This window comes from Cnephaeus nilssonii, assembly GCF_951640355.1.
Source record: "Cnephaeus nilssonii genome assembly, chromosome: 19".
Classification (NCBI taxonomy): Eukaryota; Metazoa; Chordata; class Mammalia; order Chiroptera; family Vespertilionidae; genus Cnephaeus; species Cnephaeus nilssonii.
The window spans coordinates 34,179,139-34,203,973 of record NC_137090.1 but is presented as its reverse complement, the minus strand read 5'-3'; the positions used below and the strand labels follow the sequence as shown (position 1 = coordinate 34,203,973).

Below are 24,835 nucleotides of genomic sequence, written 5' to 3'. Positions count from 1 at the left end.
TCCAACTCAGGGCAACCCGGCTACTCCCCTGAAACAAAGGATGTGGATGGAGGCCAAATGCCAGGGCCGCCGAACTCAGGTGGCCGGCTGGAGGCTGTTGGTTAACAGTGCGGGCTCAGTCCAGAGCTTTGAGGGAGCCAGTGACCTGAGCGCCAGCAGCAGCAGGACCTGGCCACCCTGGTGAGCCACAGCAGGCTCCGCTGCTCTGTGAAAGGGGGACTTGAGGGCGATGGTCTCGAGATGCAGACTCTCCCAGCGCACCTGCGTGGACGCCTCAACAAACCTGGCACCGATGAAGGCCTCCTTCAGCATGCTGGGGACACGGGATCCAGGCACGCTCCAAGCCTGGCTCCCGCCATGCTGAGGGAGTCCCTGAGGGAGTCCGAGTTCTTTTTGCATTAACCATTTTCTTGGGCCTGTGGGGACAACACAGGGATGCTCTGCCCTCAAGTGCCTCCGTACACAAAGGGGCTGTCAGATCAGTTACGGGCCTGCGGTGAGGCACAGAGACAGGCCAGGGGGCGGTGGCTCACCGTGGGTGGGTGGGGAATGTACCCGCAATGCTCCGTGAGAGCGCCCCCATCAAAGGCTTCAGGAGGAGAGCCCTTCAGTCAGAGAGGGACCGGAGCGCTCCCACAGACAGCCCTGTAGGAGGTGCTGAAGACCAGACGCTCCCCTGACTCGTGTGTGTGTGTGTGTGTGTGTGTGTGTGTGTGTGTGTGTGTGTGTGTGTGTGTGTGTGTATGTGTGATCTTAAAATATATATATTTTTATTGATTTCGGAGAGGAAGGGAGAGGGAGAGAGAATCATTGTTCAGCTGCCTCCTGCACGCCCCACACCGGGGATGGAGCCCAAAACCCGGGCATGTGCCCCACCAGGAATCGAACCCTGACGTCCTGGTTCATAGGTCATGCTCAACCACTGAGCCGCGGCCAGTGTAATATAATAATAGATAAATGTTTGGTCTTCATCCCCAGTTTCTGGCAGAGAGCTCCCCAAACCCTTATAATTTCCTGCGTGATAAGGGGTGATGGGGGCATCTTTTGTTCTAATATCCTAACACTGGAGCTTCTAAGACCCCTGGAATCTGGGAGTCGTCAGTGTCCTTTTGTATGTTAATGAAATGACTAGGGGCGGGGCCCCTAAAGAGCTTCAGAATGGAAGCTGGTCACCAGAAAGGCATGATTAGAAGGCTAGAACATTCAGCTCCACTCCCCCCTCAACTGTCCCTCACCCTCCCAACACCCCCAACTTCAATCTGTTGGAGAGGAAGAAGAGCTAGAGGTTGAATTAATGACCAAGGGCCAGTGATTTAGCCAATCATGCCTATATAATGAAACCTCTATAAAACCCACAAGTGACGGGTGCAGAGAGCTTCCAGGCTGGCGCGGCTCCATGGAGGTTGGTTGGGAGGGTGGCATGCTTGGAGAGGGCATGGAAGCTCCACCCCCTTCCCAGGAACCTTGCCCCGTGCATCTCTGACATTGGCTGTTCCTGAGTGGTATCCTTTACAATAAACCAGTAATAACAGTAAGTAAAATGTTTTCCAGAATCCTGTGAGCTGTTCTGGCAAATTACTGGCGCAGAGGAGGGGCCACAAGGAATGCTGGTCAGTCAAAAGGACTGGGACTTGCAACTGGCATCTGAAGAGGGGGAGAGGCAGGTGGTCCTGTGGGGTCTGACCCGAACTCCAGGGACCGGGTGTCGGAACTGCATTGAATTGAACTGTATGTGTCTGACACAGGTGTCAAAGAACTGGTTGGTGTGTGGAAAAACCCCTACACATTTGGTATCGGAAGTATTGTGAGTAAAAACAGCTCAGACTATACACACATACCTATAAACACACCAGTGGAGTGACTTTGGAAGTTGTAACCACGGTCATACAAAGCTCAGGAAGTTCAGAATTCAATAAAAAATAGTTTTCAGTTTTGTGAGGCTATGAAGAGTATGAAAGAATACACAACTCCTTCAAGTTCAAAGGTATTTAGAGCTAGGCTGGAGGCATTTAAATAGTCTCAGAGGTAAAGAAAAGCAAAATTCAATTGAGGGATAATGCAGCCTAGGGCAGAGCTGCTGAGTTCTAAGACTAGAGAGAAGAATTCAGGAAGGATCCCAAACCAGGGACTTGAACTACAAGGTGAAGGTGAAGACTGTCCTATTTGGAGGGCAGAGACAGCACTGTGACGAGGGCCATCCACATATGCAACCTCAATGAGCTGGGAAGAGACTTCCAAAATGATATAATTGGAAGGATACAATTATCTCCTTTATAAGTGAGTATCTTTCAAATACAGGAAGATCTAGAATTAAATTTAGAAACGTGAATTAAACCCACGGTATTAATGTGTTTTGTGTGTCAAGACATCCACACAGCCCTGGCCAGTGTGGCTAGTTGGTTGAGCGTTGTCCTGTGCACCGAAAGGTCACTGGTTCGATTCCCAGTCAGGCCACATGCCCAGGTTGTGAGTGCATGTGAAAGGCAACAGAGTGGATGTTTCTCTCTTTCCCGCTCCCCCTCCCCCTTCCTCTCTCCCTCTCTTAAAAAATAAATAAATAAAAGCCAGTTATTAAAAAAAAAAAAAAGACTTCCATACATATTTGGTATTTAACTTCTGCATTTGTTTTCATTTAAGCAAAGTGGCCCAATAGAATAACAGGGCGGTCCTGTGATTACAATATTAAAATGTGTTACTGATTTTGAGTTAGGATTTTAAGTTAAAATCATATTAACAGTACTGTTCCATTTAGGAGAACTTAAGAATAGCCATATTTGTTAAGTTTAACTTACTAGATTTAAAAAGACTTAAGAACTTGGGAACATTTTGTCTTTCAGGTAAGTATTTTTTAAGATTTAAATTTATAAATCAATTTAAAATGTTTAAAGGAGTTTAGCTAAGTTTGCAAGTGGGTCCCATTAATCCTAACCTCTACTCCCAATTCCTTTACTTTGCTCTGTTTTTAACTATAACACTGGCAACTCAACACACTGTATACTTTTTTCTTTTTTAAAAAATATTTGTATTGATTTCAGAGAGGAAGGAAGAAGGAGAGAGAGATAGAAACATCAATGATGAAAGAGAATCACTGATCGGCTGCCTCCTGCACACCCGCTTCTGGAGATTGAGCTCACAACCCAGGCATGTGCCCTGACCGGGAATAATAACTGTTTGTGAGAATATAAATTGGTGCAGCCACTATGGAGAATAGTATGGAGGTTCCCCCCAAAAATTAAAGTAGAACTACCTACCATATGACCCAGCATATGGATAAATACTGGTATTTATCTGAAGAAAACAAAACACTAACTCAAAAAAAGATATGCACCCCTATGTTCAATACAGCATTATTTATGACAGCCAAGATATGAAAACAACCTGCATGTCCGTCAATGGATTAGTAAATAAATAAAAAGAAGATGTGGTGTATACACACATACACACACACACACACACACACACACACAAACTGGAATACTACTCCGCCATAAAAAAGAAGGAAGTGTTGCCATTTGCAACAATATGGATGGTTCTTGAGAGTATTATGCTAAGTCAGAGAGATAAAGACAAATGTTATATGATTTCGCTTAGATGTGGAATCTAAAAACAAAATAAACAATCAAACAACAAAATTCATAAAGAGAACAGACTGGTGGTTATCAGTAGGGAAGGGGGTCGAGAGTGGGCAAAATTGGTAGAGGGGTCAATTGTATGGTGACAGAAGGTACCTAGACTTACTGTGGGGATCACTTTGTACGGTATACAAATATCGAATTAAGTTGTATATCTGAAACTAATATCATGTTATATACCAGTTTTACCTCAATTAAAAAAAGAAAGGAAAAAGAAATAGCCCTGGCTGGGTAGCTCAGTTGGTTAGAGCATCGTCCCTATCCACCAAGGTTGTCGGTTTGCTTTCCGGTCAGGGCACATACAAGAATCAACTAATAAATACATAGGTAAGTGGAACAATAAATCAAAGTTTCTCTCTCTCTCATTCTCCCTTCCTCTCTCTTTCTCAAGGCAATTTTTAAAAATTTACCAAAAAAAAAAAAAAGAAAGAAGTATCCATGAACTGGTCTCTGGGATTTCTCTTCCAGTCTAGCTTAAATGTCACTTCTGCACTGATCTCTCAATCAAAAATTTCAAAAGACCCGGCCGGTGTGGCTCAGTGGTTGAGCATCAACCCAGGAACTAACAGGTCACCAGTTTGATTCCTGGTCAGGGCACATGCCTGGGTTGTGGGCTCGATCCCCCGTAGGGGGTATGCAGGAGGCAGCTAATCGATGATTCTCATGATTGATGTTTCTATCTCTCTTTCCCTCTCCCTTCCATTCTGAAATCAATAAAAATATATTTTAAAGAAATTTCAAAAGGCTCTAAAAGTCCAAAGGGTCAAATCCATGGATCTCGGCATGGCGTTCAAAGCTCTATATGATATGGCATCATCAGCCTATTGCCCATTCTCCTTCTAGTACACCATGGGCAACCTGCTCTGGCCATTGCCCTGAAATGTCCCAAACCTCTTATCTAAACCACATACATTCTGTAAGACCCTGCTCCATAGCTACCTCCTCCAGGAAGCCTTCCTGGTTCAACAGTTCCAAGCAAGTCTCCTCCGAACTCGGATTATTCCATCATGGGGCCCTTCATTAAATGCCACCTTGATAAGAATGTTGTGTTGCTCTTCTATACTCATATTTCACTGTGCCTGAGTGCATCTCTGGTTTGACAAGGCCAGAGGTAGGCAGATCAAGGTCAGCAGGCCATGTCTGACAGGCTGCTTGCAGGAATGAGGCCCAGAGATCAGTGATCAACGCGCAATCGGCACAAACACTGTGCCAAAGACTATAACCCTGAGAGCAAGGAAGCAGGAGGCGGGGAGCTGGGACAGCAGACAGGTCCAAGCTGAAGAGAGACTAGAAGAGATGGCAGAGGAGTGTGGGCCATGGAGCCAGCAGCCGAGCAGCAGGGGGCGGGCCGGGTGCAGGGCTGGGCGGCAGTGCCGGCTCCCTGGCTGGTCCTGGGCTCCTCATGAATCTCACATTCCTTCCCTGTGGCATGGCTGGCCGGCCGCCACCGGGCACAGAGCCTCTCCAGATCAGCCTTCTGATCCTCAGATGAGGGCTCCTTGAAGTCAGGGACCACAAATGTACTTCTCATCCCCACACGGCCAGGGCCTTAGAGTCTGTGCGAAATGAAGGCGTCTCTGAAAAGCCTCCATTCTCTTCCTCCTCAGTTGTGGTCACCCACTTTCTGGCTGTCTCGGCCACACCTAACAACCGAGGCTCCTCCATCTCTAATATTTACATGTTGACTGCTGGAGAATCCGAAAGGAGAGTTCCCTTCTCTGCTTTCTGAAGGCAGACAGAAAATAATCCATTTCATTTTTTAATCTACTTAAATATTTGTGTGTCCTGCCACCGGTCCACAGAAGGCACCCTCCAGCCTTAGTGGTGTGTCCAAAACTCGTGTTGGATTCCTTTTTTTTTTTTTCTTATTGATTTCAGAGAGGAAGGGAGAGGGAGAGAGAGAGAGATAGAAACATCAATGATGAGAGAGAATCATTGATCGGCTGCCTCCTGCATGCCCCCTATTGGGGATCGAGCCCGTAACTCGGGCATGTGCCCTTGACTGGAATCGAACCCGGGACCTTTCCAGTCTGCAGGCCAACGCTCTATCCACTGAGCCAAACCGGCTAGGGCTCGTGTTGGATTCTTGAAGAGGTCATGGTCTCTCTTATGAGATTGCCCTTCTGTGCCTGTGCACCCCCGCCACCCACCCCAAAGGGTCCTCAAGCAGCATCTCACAGAGGACGGGGCGGGCAGGCTGCCAGCCTCAGACTGGCTGTGCATTACATATAGACCATCCTTCGGTAACGTGTTAACTTCAGGAGACCCCACAGCCTTGGCATTGACCACCAGGAATGCCTGCATCATGCTGGACCCCATTCCTAGGAAAGGGCAACTTAACTCCCCATGGTGGAGAGAAAGAGATCCCGCCCCACGGATGGCACGTGGCTGGAAATGCGGAGAGGCCTCCGTGCCGAGCAGAGGGGCTCCGTGAGGCCCAGCGCCTGGCCCCATTCTCGGGGACAGTGTCAGTCTTCCATGCCCCCGGACAAAATGGCACTTATTTGAACAACACCTTTTCCAACACTGTACTCTCTGCTCTTTAGTAACTTCCCAATGTACGTCTCCTCTTGTCCACTCCAGGGCAGCACCCTCTGGTTTCTTATTTTCCACTGAGCTCAGTCCTGGGAGCTAGCTGGAGCTTGAGACACAGGGTCCTATGTGTTTAAATCTACTCCATCTTTTTTTCCAAAAGGGATTTGAGGTGGCTTAAAAACTGCATGATATAATCTAATAAAAACCGATGAAAATATACTCCTGAAGGGAACACAAGAAAGGAAGAGGAAACGAAGCCAGGGTCAAGGACACGCACAGAAATGGTCAGTTTTGCAAAATCACTGAAGTGCTTACAAATTCAGCTCTGGGTTTTCTAGGGGCTGAAGCAAAGAATCGTGGTCCGTAATGACATTCCAAGTAGGCAAATATGAAAGAAATAACCAAAAAACCAGAAATCCACCAACTGTTCAAGAGAAGCTCAGTCTTCGCTGGGTGCTCCGGGATAATTTCCTGGGCATAAATTCCTACAAGTGGGATTTTTAAATGAAAGGCCTTACAGATTTTTTAAAGGCCTCGGATGTATACTGCCAATTGCTCTCTTGAAAGGTTGTCCTATTTACATTCCCAGCAGTCTGCTCTCTTCCCTACACTGGGGATTTTTTTTTTTTTTTTTGGTGGTGGTGGTGGGGGGAGTTCTTTGCAAATGTGATAGACACAAATTCAGTGTTTTCATCCGTAATTCATGAAAGTAAATTATGCTGAATATTTTTATATCCATTCTGACACTATACATAGGACAAATTGCCTACCTTATATCTTTATTGTCTAAATTGTCTTTTTTTTTTTTAAAATCCTCACCCAAGGATATTTTTTCCATTCATTTTTGTGTTTTTTTGTTTTCTTTTAGAAAGTGGAGGGGAGGGAGGAAAGGGAGGGAGGGAGGGAGGGAGGGAGGAGAGAGAGAGAGAGAGAGAGAGAGAGAGAGAGAGAGAGAGAGAGAGAGAGAAACATCAATGTGAGAGAGAGACATCAATTGGTTACCTCCTACATGTTCCCAACTGGGGGCAGGGATCGAACCTACAACCAAGGTATGTGCCCTTGACCGGAAATCGAACCCTTGACGCTTTGGTCTGCAGGCTTATGCTCTAACCACTGAGCAACTGGCCAGGGCTAAATTGTCTTTTCTCTCTCTTTTGGACTGGTATCTGGAAAGAGCTCTTTTTCTGTGAAGGATATTGACTCTTTGTCATCATGTTATTAATATTGTTGGTTGCCCTAACCCGTTTGGCTCAGTGGATAGAAAGTTGGCCTGCGGACTGAAGGGTCCCATGTTCGATTCCGGTCAAGGGCATGTACCTTGGTTGCGGACACATCCCCAGTAGGGGGTGTGCAGGAGGCAGCTGATTGATGTTTCTCTCTCATCGACGTTTCTAACTCTCTATCCCTCTCCCTTCCTCTCTGTAAAAAATCAATTAAAAAATATATATAAAATATTGTTGGTTGCCTTTGTTTAAGCTTTTTTAAAAATATATTTTTATTGATTTCAGAGAGGAAGGGAGAGGGAGAGAGAGGCAGAAACATCAATGACAAGAGAGAATCATTGATTGGCTGTCTCCCGCACGCCTCCCACTGGGGATCGAGCCCGCAACCCCAGGCATGTGCCCTTGACCGGAATCGAACCTGGGATCCTTTGGTCCGCAGGCCGACGCTCTATCCACTGAGCCAAACCAGCCAGGGCTGTTTTAGCTTTTTGACATCCAAAAGTTTATCTTTTTTAGGTTGTAAAATCTAATTTTCCCTTTTTTTCCTGAGCTGGTCAGTTAAATATTTATTAAGTGCCTACTCTATGCCAAACATTGAAACTTACAAATTTTACTGATAAAAGAGGTTAAGTAACTTGCTCAAGGTCATTCAGCAAGTATTTGTTGAATGAATGAATGAATGAATGAATGAATGAAGAGATGAAGTTTTACTTATCCCCAGGAAGTAGCAATTCAACCCTCTGCTCCCCACCAAAGCACACCTGAGCTTTCAGTCTCTACAAGCAGAGTGCTGGAAGGAAACAAGGCTGTGCCGTCTCCTTTAAGTTCCCCAAGCAACTTGGTGCTTTTCCTTCTAGACCAGTAAACAAAGTCATGTCACTCGACTCCTCTTTGAAAGGGAACTGCTCTCATCTTTTTTATTAATAGGAGGATGAGCCCCCAACATTCTCAAAAAATTAATAGATGTAGCTCTGACCGGTTGACTCAGTTGGTTGGAGCATCGTCTCGTGTACCCAAAGGCTGCGAGTTTCATTCCCAATCAGGACACATGCCTAAGTTGTGGGTTCAGTCCCTGGTCGGGGCGCATGCGGAGGGAAACTTGCTGATGTTCTCTCTCACATCCATGTTTCCCTCTTTCTCTCTCTCCCAGTCTCTCTAAAATTAATAAGTATATCCTTGGGTGAGGATTTAAAAAAAATGAATAGACCTAGACTATTAATACCCAAGGTGGGGTCCTGGACAGCAGCATCAGCACCACCTGAGGCTTCCTAAAAATGTGGGCCACCCCAGACCCACTGAATCAGAATCTGTACATTCCCAAGATCCCAGGCAATTCTTATGCACATTTGAAATTGAGAAGCACTGATTTAAAATAAAATGTTTTTTGAAACTTTAGCTCAAACAAAGCCATTTATGCTTACTGTAAATGGTGAATAAAAAGATGAAAGAATCAGATGAGTTCCCCCATAAGCTGTGGAATTTGTAGGAAAAGCTTAATTTTTTTCCACTCCCCATGTAACACAAGGAGCACTGAGAATGCAAACATTAGCTGCACCCATCGAGGGCCGGCCAGGCTCTGGCACTGCTGATACAAAGAGAATGAGTTTAACTCTTCACAGGCTAGTTAAGTGCTTTGCCAAGAAAACACCTGGCTGGGTGGAGGCTGGACGGAGTTATTCACATAGTAAAGAACCAAAACCCAGTTTGCCTCACTAATAATCATTGTTTCTGAAAAACATGATCAATACTCCAAGTCCTAGTTTGCAACACTCTCAGGAAATCAACTGTCTCACCTAAAAGGTAATACCCACTCAGCTCTCACCATTACGCTACAGGAATCATGAGAAGTGCTTTATATACATTATCCTATAATTGTTCCCAGCAAGTCTTGTGGCAGCGATTTAGCACACCCGTTTCGAAGATGAGGAAACTGAGGCTCAAAGCATCTGAGTGATGGAACCAGGCTGCTCTCAGGTCTGTTTGAGAGTAAAACCCATGGAATGGGGTTATGGCCAAGTCACTGGGGAGCATGTGAGGGGGAGGAGTAGCTTCCTCCCCTGTAAAAGTCCTTTGCTTAAAAAACAGCTTCAATGAGGTCTAACCTACATAATGTAAAGTTCACCACATGTCATTTTGAAGATGGTAAAGCAAGTGAACATTCATGGAAATAAAGTTCTTTTCCCTCTGAAAGGAAAGCCAAAGACGTGGTGAGCCCGGATGAGCAGGTTTCCAGAAGCGCCCTGGAGTGGGAATGCCTACCTTGGATTCCATACAGCCGGTTGAGGCGTGACCGCCGGGCCTCGTCGGTGTAGGGGACGGCGAGCCAGGGCATCTCACTGAAGTACTGTTTGAATGAGTCCTCTGACCTGCAGAGACACACATGCAAACAAGGCTCTATCACCCCGAATGCACCACCGCTGGGTCCTCCCACCTCCCACCAAGCTGTGCCCAGGGCTCTGCAGATGCAGAGGCGTCTGATCGTGTTCAGACACAGAAGGGGTCATTCCGTCCACTCCGGTGTACGTCGGGAAGCAAATGCCTCCACAGGGCTGGTGGGTACCAAACTACAATGCCAGGCCATCTCAACAGCTTGCTCCCCTGCATCCTACTAGTTTAATTCATGCCCAACTTTTCTTTTCTTTCTTAAAGTATATTTTTATTGATTTCAGAGAGGAAGGGAGAGAGAGAGAGAGATGGAAACATCAATGATGAGAGAGAATCATTGATTGGCTACCCTCTGTATGCCCCACACAGGGGATCGAGCCTGCAACCTGAGCATGTGCCCTGACCGGGAATCAAACTGTGACCTCCTGGTTCATAGGTGGATGCTCAACCACTGAGCCACTGCACCCAGCCCAACTTTTCATGCTCAACACAGATAGGTCTTAATACCTTTTTATAAGAAGCCTAGATGTTCAGACACTGCATTTCCTGTGACACTTTTGTATAGTAACAGTGGTGTGTACAGGACCACACTTTTAACCAATCATAGACACTATGATGCCACATATTAGAAATTCCAGGAATGACCAATCTAATCAAGCAACAGCCAAGAAAGCAGATTAGGGGTACCTTGAAACTGGGGCTTGGGGGTGAGAACTGACCGAGGAGAGGCATGGGAGTCTTCTGAGTGCTGGAAATGCTCTCTCTTGTAATTGTGATGCTTACATGCATACGCACAATCTGTCAAAAGGCACTGAACTGTGTACCTAAAATGTCTGTATTTCATTGTATGTCAATTATACTGCAATAAAGTTGATTTTTTAAAAAGCTTTAAACATGTTATTACTCCACCTGGCATGCTTCAAGCTTGTCCCCACTCACAGGCACCGAGATGGAAGCCAGGGAGCAGGGGGCGGGACCACAGCATGAAACAGCACAGAAGCCAAGGCTACCTCAGCGTACAACACGCTCTCCCTGTGCTGGCTCTCGGAGAGCCTTCTGTGAACGGGAGCTCAGAGGCAGAAGCCCCTGGCGGTCGGTCTGAACCGGGGCAGGGTTTTGGATGTAGGACGGTCGCTGATGAATAAAGCCAGGGAGAGGGCAAGAGGCAGAGGAAATTGAGGCTAAAAGGGCCCGACATGGTCCAGGAAAAAGGTCCGCCCTTCTGGTTTTTGTGATACCCCCAGACAAAGTTCGTGGCCGGAGCTAAGGGAGGTGACTGCACAGCCAGCTAAGACAGGCATCTCAATCCATCAGCCTCTGCTCTTTTCTTTCCATCCCCCCCCACCCCATATCCTTTCACCACCATCCAAAAAGCTGAACAAATCAGGAAAATGCATCCTAATCTCAAACGACCCCGGCCTGAATTAGGACCTACCAACCTATTTACAGCAAGAACAAGGCTTTCTCGGCTTCCCTTCGGACAACTCCCAGAGTACACATGAAGTGCATCCGTCCCTCTGCCAATAATCCCAGATATGCTTCCCCCAATCCCAATCTCCGAGCTCTACCCTACAGAAGGGAGGAGAAGGCGAGGCAAAGGCACGTTAACCGGCTGCAGCTGCGGACACGGGAAGCTGCAGCGCCTTCCCGGCGCACGTTACCTGTCTGCGCTAACAAAGATGATCTCGAATTTCTGGCCTGCCTCCTTGATCTTCCGGTAGGATTCCACCAGGACCCGGGTGAGGCTTCGGCAAGGGGGACACTGAAAGACAAGAACAGGGTCCTGAGCGTGACTTGGCACCTCCAGCGTCCCCTCTCCCAGCCACTTGCCATCACAGGGAGGCCAGCAAGGCCCACGTAGAGTTGGGCTGGCAGAACCTGGTCCATAAAAGAGGCAGAAACAAGCATGATGGCCCGCATCCAGCACAGGCTCCTCCCCCGCTCCCAGCCTGTCAGCAGGCAGCAGTCAAACCCGCTCAGGGACCAGGAGAAGCCTCATCAGAACGGCTTAAGAAAGCTACCCTTTTAGACCAGCCAAAAGAAGTCCTCTTCTTGCTGCTATTAGCATTCCTAACAGTAAGCGCTCACTGCATGCCCACCGCAATGCACTGGGCACAGGAGAAAGGAAGAACGCCAGGAAATTGTGCCCCGGCAGCCACTCCTCCAGGAGCCAATCACAGCTGGCCGTGGTGGTGATCTCCCTGCTCCCTTCGGTCTGGGCTAACGAGGGAGCGAACACTCACCCAGTGTGCGGAGAAATAGACGCCCACGTGAGACCCCTCCAGGCTGCTGCTCTCCAGGGACTGCCCGTTATTTCTAAGCAAGGGCCCTGCAATGACTTCCCTGAAGGGCTTAGGTCCCCAAGGGAATTCCAAACCTGAAACAGGCAACAGATGGGAGAAGGTTAAGACTCTTCAGTGTGGCCTCTGACCCAGGAGGCCTCGGCGCTGCAGAGCCTGGCAACGCTATCATCCCACACCCATAGGATCTGCAGCCACAACGCAGGAAGAAAAGCAGGACTCATCCCTGACAGAGTCCTACCTGCCCTCAAGGCAACGGTTTCCGACCTTGCATGATCACAGGGCCCATCTCCTGGGGGCGTTTTGAAGAACACAGGAGCCCAGGTCATACCCCAAATCCCAGGACCCAGGGCTGAAGCTGTATGTCCCCAAACAGCAAAACCGCCCCCCTGGGTCACGGATGGTGAGCCGGGGGGGGGGTGGGGGGTGGGGGGGAGGAAGCACTGCCTCAGATACTAACCATGAGTTTCTTCTATTCCAGCCCTGGGATCCCAGTGCATCTCAACTCTGACTGCAAGTCAGAATCCACGGGGGAATTTTAAAATATGATGCTCCAGGGCCCCACCCCCAGAATTTTTGAGTTGGGGCCCAGGGAACCAAGTGAGATAACGATTTAAGTCTAGGGAAAGGAAAGAGTCAAACCCACTCAACCCAGATGGTCTGCATTCTGATGACACTTAAGCCCCAGGCAGGAAGAGCAAATAATATGCTCCCAGCTCAACCGGCAGTGTTTTCTCACAGGGTGGTCCCTGGACCACTGCCTCACAATCGCCTGGGGTGAAGGGAGGCTGGGAGGGAGAAGCACAGACTGGCTGAAAACGCAGGGGATGGAGCCCACCCTGAACCAATGGATCCAAAAATCTTGGGGGGAAATAGGGGGGAGATTGGCATTTTAACAAGCTTCAGAGTAGTGTGTGTGTGTTTAAATTTGAGAAGGTAAAAACTTGGTTCTATGATGCCCTGTTTTTTACTGAGGGCAATTCTGAGGCAGGTGCAGTTTTAATTGGGAAAGGGTGTGACCAGGCTTGAATCCTCTAGTTGGATCAATAAGTGAGGGAGGAAGATCTTACGACTCCAGTGCAAAGGGGAGAGAAACCAATGTTGGACAGCACTGAGCACCCTGATCAGAGCAACCTGCCCAGTGTGTGACCAGCTAGCCGGCCAGCAAGACCAAAGCCTGCACCAGGAAATGAGGTGCACACACCACCGAGGCGGGAGAACACAGAGCCTGCGACTTTGCTAGGGGAACCTCGGCTAGCAGTGAGTACCGGAGCTCCAGCTGCTGCTCAACGGCCTCCTCCGCCCTCAACGCTGACTTCCTTCCTCAGCTCCACCTCCTTCGCCCATGAATTAAAGCTCCCAGGAGGGACATTCTGATCCCTTTAAAAACCTTAACCATGACCTGGAGAATACCATAATTACATCAAGACAATAATCTTTAGCCAAGTAAACCCACTTACATATACAATTGACCCTTGAAAAACATGGGTGAACTGCCTGGGTCCATTATGCGCAGATCTTTTTTTTTTAACCAGCAATTTGAAAAAACTCACAGATAAACCGCATAGCCTAAAACTGATGATGTAAACTTACAGTATTGACAAAAACACACAGTACTGTAAATTTCATTTCTGTTCCTTATGATTTTTCATTTTCTTTATGACTTTATTTTCTTAAATATATTTTTATTGATTTTAGAGAGGAAGAGAGATAGAAACATCAATGATGAGAGAGAATCATTGATCAGCTGCCTCCCTCACACCCCCTACTGGGGATCGAGCCCGCAACCCAGGCATATGCCGTTGGCCAGAATCGAACCTGGGACCCTTCAGTCGCAGGCCGATGCTCTATCCACTGAGTCAAACCGGCTAGGGCTCTTTATTTTTTTAAAACATATTTTAATTGATTTCAGAGAGGAAAGGAGAGGGAGAGAGAGATAGAAACATTAATGATGATAGAGAATCATTGATCAGCTGCCTCCTGCACACTCCCCACTGGGGATTGAGCCTACAACCTGGGCATGTGACCTGACCAGGAATGGAACCATGACCTCCTGGTTCACAGGTCGATGCTCAACCGCTGAGCCACGCCAGCCGGGCTCTTTATGATTTTCTTAATATCATTTTATTTTCTCTAGCTTACTTCATGGTAGGAATACAGTTTATACTATGTATAATATAGAAAATATATGTTAATTGATTGCTTATGTTATCAGTAAGGCTCTCGGTTAACAGTAGGCTATTAGTAGTTAAGTTTGGGAGGGAGTCAAAGTTATACATGGATTTTCCACTGTGTGGGGGTTGGCACCCCTAACCCTCACATGGTTGAAGGGTCAACTGTATTTCATTTGCACACTCTCCAGCAATGGAAGGAGGGCAGGGTAGAGGGTCAGAGGTGGGTACAGCACGGACATGCCAAGGTCTCACCTTCTGGGTCATCACGGATCACCAGCAGCCCATTCCTGCACACAACCTTCCCGGTGGTGGCGTCTAGGAATATGAGTGATGGAATGTTGGAAATTCGGTATTTGTTCCAAAGTTTAAGCTGCAAGAAGAAAAGTTAAAGAAGGTGGTTAAGTTCGAACTAGATTAATTGCAGAGTTCTTTTGAACCCCTCAGGCATGAGGGAGGGGTGGCTGGAAACACGGAAGTGCAGATAAATGAGTAACTGATGGAGAGCAGGGCTGGCTGGGCAAATGGACAGGGGAGACTGCAGCCCCTTTGCCCCTGTAGCCTGTGACAGCGCAGGGACCCTGAGCCTGAGTCCCACACTGGCTCAAGCCACGGCAGAGGCTGACGAGGAATAGATGACACTTATTCTAGGAGAATTCTTCTCGCCTACCTCTCCCCCAGGCACGTTCTCTAACAAGTATAAAGATGAAGATGGATTATGCACTTTTTAAAAAAATACGTTTTTTATTGATTTCAGAGAGAAAGGGAGAGGGAGAGATAGAAACATCAATGATGAGAGAGAATCACTGATTGGCTGCTTCCTACACTACCCCTACTGGGGATCGAGCCCACAACCCAGCTATGTGATCTTGACCAGAATCAAACCCGAGACCCTTCAGTCTGCAGGGCGACGCTCTATCCACGGAGACAAACCGGCTAGGGTGGGTTATGCACCGTGAACACAACCAGAACAAGTGGATAAGACAAAAAGGGAGGCTTTTTGTTGGTGCCTCTCCACCCTCTCGGCAGGCAGGTGCTCCCATGTTCTGAGCCCCAACGGGGAAGGGACAGAGAACTGAAGACAAGTCGTTATCATCTGCCCCTCTCACTGCTTCACCAGGTCCCTGGGCCTTGGGAGTCATTATACCTGTGTGCCATTCAGCCAGCAAACACTAGGGAAGCAATATCCTGAGCCAGCCCCAACCCTCAACTTTCTTTTTGGTTACTTTGTTTTGTTAACCCTCACCCGAGGATATGTTTTCCCCATTGATTTTGAGAGAGAGTGGAAGGGAGGAGTCAAGTTAGAGAGAGAGAAATATTGATGTGAGAGAGACACATTGATTGGTTGCTTCCTGCACGCGCCCTGACCGGGGCCGGGGATTGAGCCTGACACCGAGGTACATGCCTTTGACCAGAATCCAACCCATGATCCCTCAGTCCGAGGGCCAACGTTCTAACTACTGAGCAACCGGCTAAGGCTCAACCCTTAACTCTTGATGCCACTCTGAACAATCCACAATGGCTGGCAGGTCCTGAGGCTGACTGCGCGCACACTGTCAGAGGCCAGATTCTAAGTGGGACGAGGCTGAGGACATGTGACTGCAACAAACAGGAGCCGAGTACGTGCGGGCTCTGCTCTCGGCCGTCGGGGTGAACACCGTTCAGGTGAGCCACGGGGTGCTCGGGAACGTAACTGCCGAGCCCAGAAAGCAACATGACTAAGTGCAATGTCCAGCTACCAATGAACCTCCAGGAAAGAAAGAAACGAGGGGAGACAAGAACGGCCCATTGGGGATTCAGCTGCGAGCTTTCCTTCCGGGGCCGGGGCCCAGGCAGGAGGCTGGCCACCGGGGCCTGGGCAGCAGGGCCGGTCATGTCTAAGGAAACAAGCATCAGAGGTCCAGCTGCACACAGGAGAGAGAAAGGCACGTGTGGCTGTGATTATTATTGTTTTTAATTCAATCCCAGGCAGCGAGGGAGCTGGGCGGGACACAGGATCTGCCAAGGAATGTTAGGCTTCCCCTGTCTGTGGAGACCTGGGTCTTGGTGGGGAGGGTTGTGGGACCCCACCTCAGACTGGGTGGGCCACGCCTGCAAGCTGCATGCTTTTCCCAGCCCCACGTGTGCGATGGGCTCCCCAAGCCAGCCAGACCGCAGAGCAGGACTGCACATCGTTTTCAATGACTGGCATTGCATCATCCAGGGCTGCCTGGTACAGGAGTCAGATGAACCATGCTTAAGAGAAGAGGCAACAGCAAAACAAGGCCATCCACTGCTGGGATCAGCTTCACAAAATTTTTATTTTAAAGAGGCGGGAAAAGGAAGATTAAGATGATTGGATTTTTCTGGCTTAAAAAGTAAAAGGGGGGGGGGGTTGTAATTATTGGAAAAAATGGGAGACATAGCACAGCATGCAAGAAAGTTGAGATAAAATCACCCATGACTCACCGCTTATGAAAGCTTAGACAATTTCCACCAGTGGCAAATGAGAGCACCCATTTCCTAGCACTCTCACCAACATTAGCTTTTCCCATTGAATAGGGAAAAATGATACCTCATGTTTGTTGCTTATTTTTTACTTATTGATACACACACACACACACACACACACACACACACACACACTGAGTGGCCCGATTATTATGATCTCTGAACGTATAATAATCTGGCCACTCAGTATATATATTTATATTAGAGGCCAAGTGCAAGAATTCGTTAATGGGTGGGGTCCGGCCAGCCTGGCCAGGGGGAGGAGAAATGGGCGGTTAGCCGGCCTGCCTGCTGGTCAAACTCCTGGTCGAGGGGACAATTTGCATATTAGCCTTTTATTATATAGGATATACATTGAGTGGCCAGATTATTATGCGTTCAGAGATCATAATAATCTGGCCACTCAGTGTGTGTGTGTATATATATATATATATATATATATATACACACACACACACACACACACACACTCACACACACACACACACACACACACACACTAGTGGCCCAGTGCACAAAATTAATGCACATTAAAAGGGAATTAGAAGAAATATTTTAATACTGCTATTTATCCTTTCTCTATAATAGAAGTGTCAGAGATGAAAGAAAATTAGAAAAATGTATATGAAAATCTCCCTCCTGTCAGAGTCTGGGGCTCACCGCGGGACCTAGAGTCAAGTCCCCGCCCACCACCCACATGCGTTTCGAAAACACAGGAGACCCAGACCTAGCCAGCCCTACCCCCATTGGGTGAGACCCAGACCCAGCCAGCCCCACCACGGTCAAGCCCCTCTGGGAGGGGGCGCAGCCTCAGGCACCCGGCCCGGTGCTGGGGCAGGGGGGAGAGGGGCGTGGCCTGAGGTCCCCGTCAAGCCCCTCCAGGTGAGGGGCCCAGTCTGAGGTCCCGGTCAAGCCACACGAGGCGGGGAGCGTGGCCTGAGGTCCCTCGCCCCGGCCAAGCGCCATGCAGCCTCAGAGGTCCCTGCTGTTCAGTTGTGATGTTATGGCGTCCTGGCTAATTTGTATATTCGTGTGTGTGTGTGTGTGTGTGTGTATGTATGTTGTAAACAGATTGTCCGCCCCCGCCTCCAGTATGTTTTATAACTGGTAAGTGCTAAACTTTATTCAACAGGTATTAACTGAGCACCTACTACGTGCCAATTCTATTCTAAGCACAAGGGATACAAGAAACAAGGCAGAGGAAGCCACTGCCCTTGCAGAGCTTCTATTTGAGTGGGAAAGACAAGAACATGAATCCTACATAATAAAATGGTAATATGTAAATTACCATCACTCCGCTACGCCCAGGATTGGGCCAGCAGGAGGTGCAGGGGGCGGGACTCAGGGTGGCTGGGGTAGCTGATTGGGCCAGCAGGACGCTGAGCTCGCGGCGCCACTGGCGCCGCGAGCTCAGCGTCTGTGCCATGGCTGCGCCGGAGGCTTTCGGAAGGCCTGGGGCACCGGCGGACAGCCGGCCAGGTCCCCCGCGATCAAAGGCCAAAGCGGGGGACCTGGCCGGCTGTCTGCTCCGGCACAAGGCCTTTCAAAAGCCTCCGCAGCGCCGGAGGCTTTCGGAAGGCCTGGGGCACCAGCGGACAGCCAGCCCGCTGGTGCACCAGGTGCATGATTAAATCATGCACTGGGCCTCTAATAGAAAAATAATTTCAGACACTGGTAATTGATAGAAGTTAAACAAAGCAGGGTAAAAACAAAGCAGACTGGGGCAAGTGGTACATATTTTAGAGTTATCTGGGAAGTTATCTTTGAAGAAATGACAGTTGAGCACTAGACCCTAATAATGAGCAAGCCGTGTGCACATCAAGGAAAGCCAGCTGAGGCCCAGGGAAGCTGTGTGGAGGCAAGGAGGCTGACTGGGGCAGGCTGGAGTGGACGGAGCCAGACAGTCAGGGAGGGCAGGTCAGAAGGTCAATCGTGGACCAGATCTTTAAGGCCCTTTAGATGGGTACAAATAATGGAATTTTATTCTAAGTACTAGAGGCCCACTGCACAAAATTCATGCACTTGGGGGAGGGGGATCCCTCAGCCCAGCCTGTGCCCTCTTGCAATCTGGGAGCCCTCGGGGGATGTCCAACTGCCGGCTTAGGTCTGCTGGGAGCAGGCCTAAGCCGGCAGTTGGACATCCTTAGCGCTGCCATGGAGGCAGAAGAGGCTCCCGCCACCACGGCTGTGCTCACCAGCCATGAGCCCTGCTTCTGGCTGAGCGGCGCTCCCCCTGTGGAGCACACTGACCACCAGGGGGCAGCTTCTGCATTGAGCATCTGCCCCCTGGTGGTCAGTGTGTGTCATAGCGACCAGTCATTCTGCCATTGGCCGAAACTGGCTCTCCAGCATCCCCCAAGGGGGCCTGGATTGTGAAAGGGTGCAGGCCAGGCCAAGGGACCCCACTGGTGCACGATTGGGGCGGAAAGGGATGGGGGAGGTTGGCCAGCCAAAGAGGGACTGCGGGAGGGCTCCAGGGCATGTCCAGCCCATCTCGCTCAGTCCCAATCGGCTGGACCCCAGCAGTAAGCTCACCTACTGGTCCGAACGTCTGCCCCCTGGTGGTCAGTGCACTTCATAGCGATTGGTCAACCGGTCGACTGTCTGCCCCCTGGTGGTCAGTGCACATCATAGTGAGTGGTTGAGTGGCCTTAGCATATCATTAGCATATTACACTTCGATTGGTTGAACGGCTGACTGAACACTTAGCATATTAGGCTTTTATTATATACGATAATAGGTTAGCAGGGGAGTGGTATGACATGATTTACATTTTAAAAGGTCACTTTGGCTTCTGTGAAGGAACACACTGCAGAGGAAGACAGTGGAAGGCAAGATACCAACTGGTGAGGCTACTGAAGATGGCTCAGGCTGGAGTGGAGAGCAGTGGCGAGGGCTTGGGTTGTAGCAGCAGAGACAGTGAGGACATGATATATTTTGAAGACAGTCAATAGAGTAGATTGACAAATTGAATGTCAAGGGAGGATGGAAAGAAAAAGATCGAGGATGTATTGTGCTTTGGGGGACTGAGCAAGTGTGTCAAGGGTCTGATGAACGTAGATGAGGGACAATGGAGGAGGACTAAGTTTGGGAGGGAAAAACAAGATTGGGCAGGTCAAGTTTGAGTTGCCTATTACATGTGCAAGTGGAGATTTCAAGAAGCCATCTGGATTTACAAATCTGGACTTGGTAGGGGGAGGAGGACATGAGATGTAAATCAGGGATCATCAGTCCCTAGATGACCTCCTGGATGAGGACATCCAAGGAGAGGCCATGGCCACAGAAGAAAAGAGATCCCAGGGCAGAGTAGGGACCACCAATACAGGAGACTGAGAAGGAGTGACGAGTGTCACAGGAGAAACGAGGAGACGCTGGTGTCCCAAAAGGCAACGGAAGAAAGTGTTTTGGAGGAGGCTGCTGTGTCAAATCCTGCTGAGATGTTGAATAAAATGAGAATTGACCAGTGGATGGGCAACTAAGGTCACATATGACCTTAAGAGGGTCAGGAGGAGTCAGCGAAGTGGTGAAACGGAAAGACAGACTAGAGCGGAAGAGGGGGAATGGGGTGCAGCTCTGCCTAGCACACACGCCTAAAGTGGGCCTTGGACCCAAACAAATTCGAGTCCTCTTGCCAACATGTGCAATATCTGGAGGAGAATAATTTTAAAAGGAAAGGTTATAAAAAGAGAAAGAGAAAATGGCAGATAAGGGGCTGAGTTGGACTACAGACAATTCTCTTTAAGCGTTTGGCTATAAAGGGAGCAGAGAAATGGGACTGTAGTTGGAGAAACACACGATGAGGTCAGAGGGAGAATATTTGAAAGATGAGGTCAGAGGGAGGATATTTTAAAGGTGAGAGATACTATAACACATGCTGTTGGGGAGAATCCAGAAAAGAGAGTAAAAAATTGATGAAAAGAAAAAATGCAAGAAAAAGTCCTTGAATAGGCAAAAGAATAGGATCTAGGTCATAAATGAAAAGATGGAGTTGTAAAAATAGCTAATTTTAAAATATATATACTCTTACTTCAAAATAGGTTTGCAATCTGAAAAGAACGGCACACTATTGGCTAAAAAAGGAGACAACTTTTTTTCCAACAGTTACACCATTTATTTCCTTTTCTTAGCGAGCTATATTGGCTGGAGCTGCCAGACAATATTAAACAGTAAGCATCCTTATTGTCTACCTGACCACACTGGATATAGATCTGTAATATATACCTTCATATGTAATACTAGAAGCCTGGTGCACGAAATTCGTGCACGGCGGGGGGTTGTCCCTCAGCCCAGCCTGTACCCTCTCCAATCTGGGACTCCTGGAGGCAGTCGGACATCCCTCTCACAATCCAGGACTGCTGGCTCCCAACTGCTTGCCTGCCTGCCTTCCTGATTGCCCCTAACCGCTTCTGCCTGCCAGCCTGATCACCCCCTAACCACTCCGCTGCCAGCCTGGTTGATGCTTAACTGCTCCCCTGCCAGCCTGTTTGCCCCCAACTTCCCTCCTCTGCCGGCCTGGTCACCCCTAACTGCCCTCTCCTGCAGGGTTGATCACCTCCAACTGCCCTCCCTTGCAAGCCTGGTCCCTCTCAACTGCCCTCCCTTGCAGGCCGGGTGCCTCCCAACTGCCCTCTCCTGCTGGCCATCTTGTGGTGGCCATCTTGTGTCCACATGGGGGCAGGATCTTTAACCACATGGGGGCAGCTATATTGTGTGTTGCAGTGATGACCAATCTGTATATTACTCTTTTATTAGATAGGATAGAGGCCTGGTGCACGGGTGGGGGCCAGCTGGTTTGCCCTGAAGGGTGTCCCGGATCAGGGTGGGGTTCCCTTGGGGCATGGAGCGGCCTGAGCGAGGGGCCTGTGGTGGTTTGCAGGCCGGCCACGCCCCTTGGCAACCCAAGGGGAGGCCCTGGTATCTGGAATTTATTTTCCTTCTACAATTGAAACTTTGTAGCCTGGAGCAGAGCCAAGCCTGCTGCTCCCTCCGGGGCGGCAGCCATCTCGGTGGCAGTTAATTCACCTTCTACAATTGAAACTTTGTAGCCTTAAGCGGGTGAGCCCGGCCAGGGTGTGCGGAAAGCTTTGCTTCCCCTGTTGCCGCCGGCAACCCTGGCCTGCTCTCTCAAGCTCCATTCTGCCACCATTTGTTTGAATTTGTTTACCTTCTATAATTGAAACTTTGTAGCTTGAGTGGAGGCTTAGGCCTGCAATGGCTATGGAAAGCTTGGCTTCCTCTGTTACCTGGGAAACCTTGCTCACTGTGGCTGTAGCCATCTTGGATTGGGGTTAATTTGCATACTCGCCCTGATTGGCTGGCGGGCGTGGCTTGGTTGGTGGGCGTGGCTTATGTAGCGGAGTGATGGTTAATTTGCATATTACCATTTTATTAGAGAGGATTAGCCACTGGTTTGAGACAGTCTTTAACATGTTAAACAAAATAGTTTTAAATATTATTCAGCCTTAAAAAGGAAGGAAAGTTTGCAATATGCTACCACATGGATGCCCCTTGAGGACATTATGCTAAGTGAAAGAAGCCAGTCACAAAAAGATAGGTACTGCGTGGTTCTACTTATGTGAGGTACTCAGAGCAGTCTAAAGATAGAAATTATAGTGGTGGTTGCCAGGGCTGGGGTAATGGGAGAATGAAGAATTACTGTTTAATAGATATAGAGTTTCAGTTTTACAAGATGAAAAGAATTACAGGGATAGATGGTTACACAACAATATGAATATATTTAATACCACTGAACTATACACTTAAAGAAGGTTTATTTTAGATGGGCTCAGCTGTGGTCACTCAGTGGTTGAGCATCAACCTGTGAACCAGGAGGTCATGGTTCAATTGCCGGTCAGGGCACAAGCCTGGGTTTCAGGCTCAATCCCCAATCTGGGGCGTGCAGGAGACAGCCAATTAATGATTCTCTCTCATCACTGATGTTTTTCTCTCTCCCTCTCCCTTCTTCTCTCTTTTGCTCTGTTAAGGTTACAGCATCGGCCTGAGAACTAATGGGTTCCAGGTTCAGTCTAGGGCACATACCTCGGTTGCAGGATGGATCCCCACTCCGGTCGAGACACGTGTGGGAGTCAACCAATCAATATGTCTCTCTCAACTCAATGTTTCTCTCTCTTTCTATCTTCCCCCCCTTTCCACTCTAAAAATCAATGGAAAAAATATCCTCGGGTGAGAATTACCAGTAACAAAAAATGGTTAAGATGGCAAATTTTATCACACACACAAAAAGCTTTCCATAACTTATTGTCCAAAAGATTTATCAGGGATAGATGGTTACTTTTTGGTTATTCTTTTGACCTGCTGTGGAGTATTTCATTAGTAGTCACTCTAAGGTCAAACCACCCTTGCCTTCCTGAAAGAACTCTTCCCTGGTCACATGAATTAAGGGATCACTATAGTCATATCTTCCCTGGTGCTTGGGGCTCTTACAACCAATTGGCATCTTGTAATAAGACTCTCTTTTTGGGTAGATAGACTATTCCCTGAAGTAAATTGCAGCCTGTGAGCTTTAAATATGAAGAGGGCAGATACAGCATGATTAAATAGAGCAGTCTGAGTGTAGCACCCATATTATACTTGAAATGGAAGCATATGATTGGCTCTTGGCTAATTTTTTTTTTTTTTAATGGTGGGTTGTGGTACCTGGGCAATCTAGTCCCTAAATGCTTGGCCACTCAGCATGAGTCATAAAGGAGGCCCTGAAGGCCAGCCTGCTTGGGATAGCCTGAGGGCTTTAGGCTAGACCCTTTTAAGATTTCTCCCTTAATAGAGAAGAATTCATTTTTTTCTGGGTCCCTCGTGTAGGCAGAAGGACGGTAACATGTCCCTCTGCTCCACCTCAAATCTCCCAGGATCGGCCTCAGAGAGGGAGGGAACTGTAGCACCTATGACCCCTATCTTCCCTCCCACTGGGAAAGACAAGAGGTCTTAGCTGATGTTTTATCCATGGTTGTTGAATCTTTTGTTTCCAAGTAAAGGTCCATTGGTTTAGCTAAAAGAAAAAAAAATTAGGCTTCTAGAATTACACCTGACACTGAAAAGTTGATCCTGTCGTAGACTGACACATCATGGTCTAATTTTATACAACAGTGATTTGTTTAGGAAATGATGTCATTCGCCAGCGACTTGTAGATTTGCACGGGAAGACCTTTCTCAGGTGGTAGCACCACAGTGACTGCTCCGAGGCAATACCGAAGGCACAGGAATGCGCACGCCAACCTTGTCAGTTTTGATACTCCAGTCAGATTTACGTGAGAAAAGTCCTATTACGGGTCCGCTCTGAGGATGGTTTTCTTACCCTGACTGGAAATAAGGAACACGTGAGCCTGAAGAAATGGTCACCAAGATTCACCTCTGGGCCTTTTCAAGTGCGTGACATCTGAAGTCCTCTAAAGGTTTTAAAAAAGGCCTCTTAAAAAAGAGTGGTTTCATAGGCATTTTTGGGTCGCAGACTCTTTTGAGGATAAAATATATCGATCCTTCCCCCAGAGAAAAAGGCACACGCACAAAAAAGTTTCTGTGAAATTTCCGAGTTCCTGAATCCCTTGAAGCTGTCTGATCCCATCCCTGCACAGACCCTACAGGGAGACCCCTTGTCTCAAGAGTTCATTTGAGTGCATAGCTTGACCATGATTCAACTGGGAGAACTACGATATTACCCCATCTTAGTTCCTGTTGTGAAAATCCCTCTGATAAAAATCAGCATTTGCCTAAACTCTAAGATGATGCAATAGTGAAGAGTGGGAGATCAACATCTCACTCAGAGTGCTGCTGCTTTGTTCTAAACCCATTGAGAGCTGATTACCTCCTGCAGTCTCTACCTCCCCTCGCCATTGGGAGAGTGAAGATCAAAACCACCCAGGACTGAGCACTACATGCTCTTACTTTTTTGTTGTTGTTACTCCCCACCTGAGGATATTTTTCCATTGATTTTTAGAGAGAGTGGAAGGGAGGGGGAGAGACAGAAAGAGAGAAACATCAATGCGAGAGAGACACATCGATTGGTTACCTCCTGCACGTGCCTTGACCAGGGTCAGGGATCGAGCCTGCAACCGAGGTACATGCCCTTGACCGGAATCGAACCC

The 24,835-nt window shown here is 48.2% G+C and overlaps 1 protein-coding gene across 1 annotated transcript in view; it reads right to left on the bottom strand.

The window, feature by feature from the left end:
- The window catches only part of NXN (nucleoredoxin), a 148,397-nt gene that overhangs the window by 13,314 nt on the left and 110,248 nt on the right, over nucleotides 1-24,835 (bottom strand). Inside the window, exons 2-5 of the mRNA XM_079798875.1 lie at nucleotides 14,502-14,619; nucleotides 12,019-12,152; nucleotides 11,437-11,537; nucleotides 9,650-9,756 (exon numbers count right to left, since the gene is read on the bottom strand). Of these exons, the coding sequence (XP_079655001.1) occupies nucleotides 9,650-9,756; nucleotides 11,437-11,537; nucleotides 12,019-12,152; nucleotides 14,502-14,619 (460 nt within the window). The remainder of the gene's footprint in view (nucleotides 1-9,649; nucleotides 9,757-11,436; nucleotides 11,538-12,018; nucleotides 12,153-14,501; nucleotides 14,620-24,835) is intronic.